The sequence below is a fragment of the Oncorhynchus masou genome, chromosome 21 (genome assembly GCF_036934945.1).
Source record: "Oncorhynchus masou masou isolate Uvic2021 chromosome 21, UVic_Omas_1.1, whole genome shotgun sequence".
Taxonomy (NCBI): Eukaryota; Metazoa; Chordata; class Actinopteri; order Salmoniformes; family Salmonidae; genus Oncorhynchus; species Oncorhynchus masou.
In genome coordinates, this window is record NC_088232.1 from 21,002,145 (window position 1) to 21,008,561 (window position 6,417).

The 6,417-nt window shown below is 41.6% G+C and overlaps 1 protein-coding gene across 1 annotated transcript; it reads left to right on the forward strand.

Annotated features, from left to right (window-relative positions):
- The first annotated feature begins 202 nt into the window (after positions 1-202).
- LOC135507358 (large ribosomal subunit protein P1-like) lies at positions 203-539 on the forward strand. The gene has a single exon (XM_064926914.1). It carries the CDS (start codon positions 234-236, stop codon positions 537-539), a length of 306 nt encoding a protein of 101 aa, XP_064782986.1. The 5' UTR covers positions 203-233.
- Positions 540-6,417: the final 5,878 nt, after the last annotated feature.

Consider the following 6,417-nt stretch of genomic DNA (forward strand, 5'->3'; position numbering starts at 1 on the left):
GACAGGTGCCTAGGCGCTGCGAACCATGTCGGTGTGTGTATGTGTGTGTGTGAAGCCCATGCACTGTGAATGATGTCAGCTAGCTGAGACTACTGTAGCACTGCTACTGAGCCCAACACAGGCAACACACACACAGAAGTGTAAGTGTAAGGATGGGTGTAAGGATGAGAAGTGGATTAAATTGAACTAAATTTAAGCATCCGACCCTAAAACTATTAAACCTACACAGAAAGATGGCATCTGTATCTGAGCTCGCTTGTATTTACTCTGCCCTCATCCTCCACGATGATAAAGCCACCGTCACAGAGGACAAGGCTGCCAATGTGACTATTGAGCCTTTCTGGCCAAGTCTGTTCTCCAAGGCTCTGGCCAGCGTGGACATTGGCAGCCTGATCTGCAACATAGGTGCCGGTGGTGGAACTGCCCCGGCTGCTGTTGGAGGCGCCTCCCCTGCAGCAGACACACCAGTCAAGGAGGAGAAAAAGGAAACATCCGAGGAGGGTTCCAATGATGACATGGGCTTCGGTCTTTTCGACTGAACCAGTTTTTTGTAACTAATAAAATCAAAGATACAGAAATCGCAACAACAACAAAAAAGGATGAGAAGTGGATGTTCATCATTGATTATAATGCCTGACCTGTGCCTATAATTTCATGTCTGTTACGTGAACTAATTGAGATGGTGGATTAAAGTCATGTTTATGTCTCTCCTGTATACTGTCTCTGTCTGGTCTTATCTTTCATATGTTGACATTCTATTCTCTGAACACTCGAAATGGCATGTTACAGAAGTTAGCATTCAACCCATTATTTTCTTTATTCGTATTTGTTTGCTCAAATTGGCCAATCTTCCATCCTGACACACACTGACCAGACCACTGGCAATGTGTTTCACCCACTTGGGTGATAAACTTTAATAATGTAAGAGCCCGGACTTGGTAAATATGATTTGGAGATTGGATGATAATGGCTCCCTCTCTGTAGATAGTAGAATACATTTTGCATCCATTGAATCAAGTTCAGCAAACTCAGTTTAAGATTTACAATGTAATGGGTACTGTTAGTGGAGGCTGGTTGGCGGAACTAGAATGGATAAAATGGAACAGTATCAAACACATTCCATCCATTACAATGAGCCCGTCCTCCTATAGCTCCTCCCACCAGTTTCCACTGGTGCCAATATGGTGGATAGTTAGTGGAACTTTGTCAATCTTGTTGCCCTGGTAGATCTCTCTTGTAAAATCGGTCTTCTGACTTCAAAGGGACTTCCTGGTTAAATAAAGTATTCAATTACCATTTGGGTGTGTTTGTCACCCCCTGCTGGCGGTTTTCTATAAGAAGTTTATTCCTTTTGTGACCTTGACCTTACCTGTCACATGACCTCAGTAAACAGGAAGTTTATTTATCTAATGGACGATGATGTTTGATTCTGCATACAGTCATGACCAAGCATTCATCTGGAGACAGGGTTGGTCATGGTGTGAGCTAGCTAGCAAAAAGACGGCGAGGTTGTTGTAGGCACATTATTGGGGACATGAGCAGAACTCCTGAAAGGGAAAATGGAGTCCCTAGAGAAAGCAAGTACAAGGTGAGTGTCAGGGATGGAGTGACAGTATTATCATAAGGAGATGTGTACTTGGAAATCGGAGGAGGAAGGGAGGGAAAAAGAGAGGGAGAAGAGGTCTAAGAGAGTGAGGGAAGAAGGTGAGCTTGAGTCAGATAAAAATGGTGGAAAAAAGGGAGATGGTTTGTCAAAGAAGATTGGTAGAAAGTGTAAGCAGAGGGAACTGAAGACAGGAGAAATGGAAGTAAATAAGGGTGAAGTATCGGAGGTGGTAGGAGCGGTTAAGTTATCGGAGACCAAGGTACGCACCGAGGATCAGGATGAAGAAGAGTGTGACAGTAGGAGAGAAGTTTAAGGAAAAAGTGGACTCTTGCCTTTTGGCTGATCCATTTGTGGTTTCACAGTGTGTGAAGAAATCAGTTGGGTCATGTGGAATCGGTGAGGGTAACCAGAAGTGGTCTAGTGATAATTGTTTGTGTTTCTGTTGGTCAGAGGAAAAATGCACTCGAAGTAAAACGAATGGGGGCAAGAAAAGTGAATTGTTTCGTTCTCAAGAAAAGGGCACCAATGAAAGGAGTGATAACTGGGGTAGCAGTAGATATAAATGTTGACCAGCTGTGGGGGAAAGATTCCCGGTGTATGTGATGCTCGTCGTTTGATGTGACACAGACTTGGTGGCGAGAGTGGGGAAACAGAAGAGTCATTGTCTGTTCATTTGAGTTCCGAAGTTGTCTTTGCTTGACAAAGTGAAGTTAGGATATATGAGTTATCCTGTACGAGCGTATGTGCCGCACACATTAAGATGTTACAGGTGCCAAGCTTATGGGCAGTGTGAAGTCGGGAGGGTCCAAGGTGTGAGAAATGTGCAGAAGGGCATGAGACAAAGGAATGTGTAGTATTGGGGAAAGTAATGGAATGTGTTAATTGTAGGGGTGCCCATGGAGCTGGGGATCAGAAATGTCCTGTGTGAGAGAGGCAGGTTGTGGTTTTCAGGGTTAGAGTAGTTCAGAAGTCGTCATATGCTGAGGCAGTGAAGAAAGTAGACGAAGATGGGTTAAGGGGGAGGAGTGGTGAGAGCAGTAGAGATTTACCAGTACAGAGGGATAGGCCAAAAACTGAAATAAGTTTCAACAATATTGGATTTTTAGCATTTATAGCAACGATTATCAATTGTACTGTAGGGGTGGAATGGAAGTCTTTGAAAATGGAGGTTGTGGTGGCAGCTGCAAAGAGGTATTTGGGTGTGTGAGACTTGACAGCAGAAGAGTTACATGATGTGTTAAGTGTTGATGTCCCATCCTTTCAGGGTGGTGGCATGAGGTAGGAATAAATACATTTAATTAGCGGAGTAGGGTGGTGTTCATTTTTATTTTATATAATTTTGAAATTAGTGAGTATAGTGTTAGATGTCAGGGTATCTATTTAGTACAATTTTCTTTTTCAAGTAATGTATAAGGGAGTTGTACTCCAGTCTAGTAGGTGGCGGTAATGCAACAAATTGGATGCCAACCGCCGTTAAACCTCATAGAAGAAGATTCTGCATACAGCACCTTTATAATCTCCATCAATCTGCAAGCTTCTTATGCCTTTGATAGCATTGTTGGCATCTAATATTATTTTACTTACCTCATGCTGTGGGTGGTTATTTTAGTGCATTTTGATAACATGATAACTTTGTAAAGATTAATGTCAGGATGAAACATGCTAGCTAGCTATGGCACCAAACACCACGCTAGCTTTGTATAAATAATTAATTAGATACTTAATCTGAGTCATTGGCTATCTAGCTGTAACTCTGTTAGATCTTTACTATTCTCTTTCATGTTTCTCAGAACAAGCGTATATATTGTTTTAAGGCAATTTGAGCGATTTAAAAACATGAGAACAAATGGATATCCTGCCTCCAGTGTCTCGATGAGGTCGTGGTGTTACGCTGCCTGTGGAATTGTACTCAGCTACTCTATGTATAAGAAAGACAGAACAGGTACAGTATGTTTGGTAACAATATGGTGGACAGTTAGTGGAAGTCTCTTGTCGCTCATAAAGCTGAAGGGTCGATTACAATGAACAGGCAAAACTTATGCTCCTGCAGGTTAATGCTGAGTTTCTTAAAACGCTACTGATCAAAATATCAGCAGTATTGGAAACCATAAGGCTACTGAATAAAAAAAAATACTTAGAGTATAACAATATGGAAGTAGTAGGCCTATATTTTGTTCAAATGTTTCACCTTAAATTGCAAATGAATACTACTTTTTAATTTTAATTTTACCCCCTTTTCTCCCCAATTTCGTGGTATCCAATTTGTGGTGTCCAATTGTTAGTAATTACTACATTACTACAACTCCCGTGCGGGCTTGGGAGAGATGAAGGTCGAAAGCCATGAGTCCTCCGAAACACAACCCAACCAAGCCGCACTGCTTCTTAACACAGCGCGCCTCCAACCAGGAAGCCAGCCGCACCAATGTGTCGGAGGAAACACTATGCACCGAGCTTGGTTAGCGCGCACTGCGCCAGGCACGCCACAGGAGTCGCTGGTGCGCAATGAGACAAGGATATCCCTACCGGCCAAACCCTCCCTAACCTGGACGACGCTAGGCCAATTGTGCATCGCCCCACAGACATCCTGGTCGCGGCCAGCTGCGACAAGAGCCTGGGCGTGAACCCAAAGTCTCTGATGGCACAGCTAGCACTGTGATGCAGTGTCCTAGACCACTGCGCCTCCCGGGTGGCGCAGAAGTCTAGGGCACTGCATCACAGCACTAGCTGTGCCATCAGAGACTCTGCTACTTTACTTAACTTTATTAGACTACATTTTCATTTGACAAAAAAATATAGATTATATAAGCCTAAATCATCACGAATAACTTGAGTTATTAGCCTACACATTTAAAATATGGACAGTCCAGGGATATTGTCCCCTGATCATAATTTAAAGGGATACTTCGGTATTTTGGCAATGAGGCCGTTTATCTACTTCCCCAGAGTCAGATGAACATTTTTATGTCTCTGTGTCCAGTATGAAGGAAGTTAGAGGTAGTTTCAGGGGCCAAAGTGAACTAGCGTTAGTGTAATGACTGGACGTCTATGGGTATCTACCAGCATGCATTCCAGCAGACACCCATGGATTTCCAGTCATTGCGCTAATGCTATTTAGCAATTGCTCTAGCGTTAGTTAGCAATGAATGAATGAACGAATGAATAATAAGAATAGGCTACACCAACAGTAGTTTTCCATTCATACAAGGTGTTGTGTGAATTGCATCAGTAGATTTGCCATGGTAAACGAGGAAATACTTTACTTCAGTTGTACGGAATGATTGTCAAATACATAAATCGCCCTTAGTCTACCAAAAAAGCAGGATAAATTGGCTCAGATGATAATGCCTACCAGATTGCGATGTATTCTTGAAAAATGTTGGCAGCAATCAGAACTTAGTGATAACATTGACATCTTCTTTAAGGAGTGGCAAATCAGTGGGTCAGCTGTACGGGGGATTTTACTGCATATTGATGGTTTAACGAGATATAATCTTGTGTTAGTACGCTGGCCAATGTTCATTGCAATAGGCCTGAAGAGATTGTCTGGAGGGCAAAAACAGAAGTATACTGTACATTTTAATGAGAGAATGTACATTATATGTGTTGAATTCAGTTGAAAACACGCACTGTAACATGTGCAGTAATTGAGACAGAACTGATTACTTCCACGGAGGGAGGATATCTTTAGCATTTCACCTCTGAAATTCTCAAATTAAGTTTTTTTTTTTAACTTTCTCAGGGGTTTGTGATTTGATAAGAGCTCTGAGAAAATGTACAAACAATTATCAGTCTAACGAGGCAGAGCTTGTCTCTGGAGCCGCACATTAGCATAATTAGTCTTGGATGTAGGAACATGGCTTCCTTCTCTGCACTTTAGAGAAAAGAGACAAACAGTAAACCTTGAAGATCTTTGGGAATGATTACAGCATGGATTAAGCAATGTCTTCAACGTGGCTGTGAATACTAATGCTGTAGATGGCATTTCATATTACCATATTCAATGCAATACCAACTCTGATGAGAGGGCTTGGGTTAGGGCTAGTGTTGTGGTATCACACATGGTTGGTTGTTCAAAGATTAAGTGTTTAATGACATTGCCAAAGTCTTTCAACTTTCCTGTTGAGTGAAGTTCAGATTTTATTGTATATTTAAATGTTGAGTGAAGTTCAGATTTTATCTTCTCAGAGCAGAAGTAGACTCTCATGAAGACAGTTGGTCCTCTAACTCTCTCTCTCTCTTCCTCTCCCTCCGTCAATTCAATTTCAATTCAATTTAAGGGACATTTATTAGCATGGGAACCATATATTTACATTGCCAAAGCAAGTGAAATAGATAATAAACAAAAGTGAAATAAAGTTTCTCAATATCAAGGCTATGTTCCTTGAGTCTGAACATAGTTAAAGATTTCCTTAATTTTGGGTCAGTCACAGTGGTCAGGTATTTGGCATGAGTCTCAATTTTTTGTTTGTCCTATTTTGTGAATTCTTGGTTGGTGAGCGGACCCCAGACCTCACAACCATAAAGGGTAAAGGGTTTTTATGGGGCGGCAGGGTAGCCTAGAGGTTAGAGCGTTGGACTAGTAACCGAAAGGTTGCAAGTTCGAATCCCTGAGCTGACAACATACAAATCTGTCGTTCTGCCCCTGAACAGGAAGTTACCCCACCTTTCCTAGGCCATCATTGAAAATAAGAATTTGTTCTTAACTGACTTGCCTAGTAAAATAAAGGTTAATTTTTTAAATTTTTTATTTTTTATAAATGATTCAAGTATTGTTAGCCAGATCCTAATTGGTATGTCAAATTGTATGTTCC

Excerpts from the sequence above, each read along its gene's own strand:
- LOC135507358 (XM_064926914.1), top strand. The coding sequence starts at position 234 with ATGGCATCTGTATCTGAGCTCGCTTGTATTTACTCTGCCCTCATCCTC.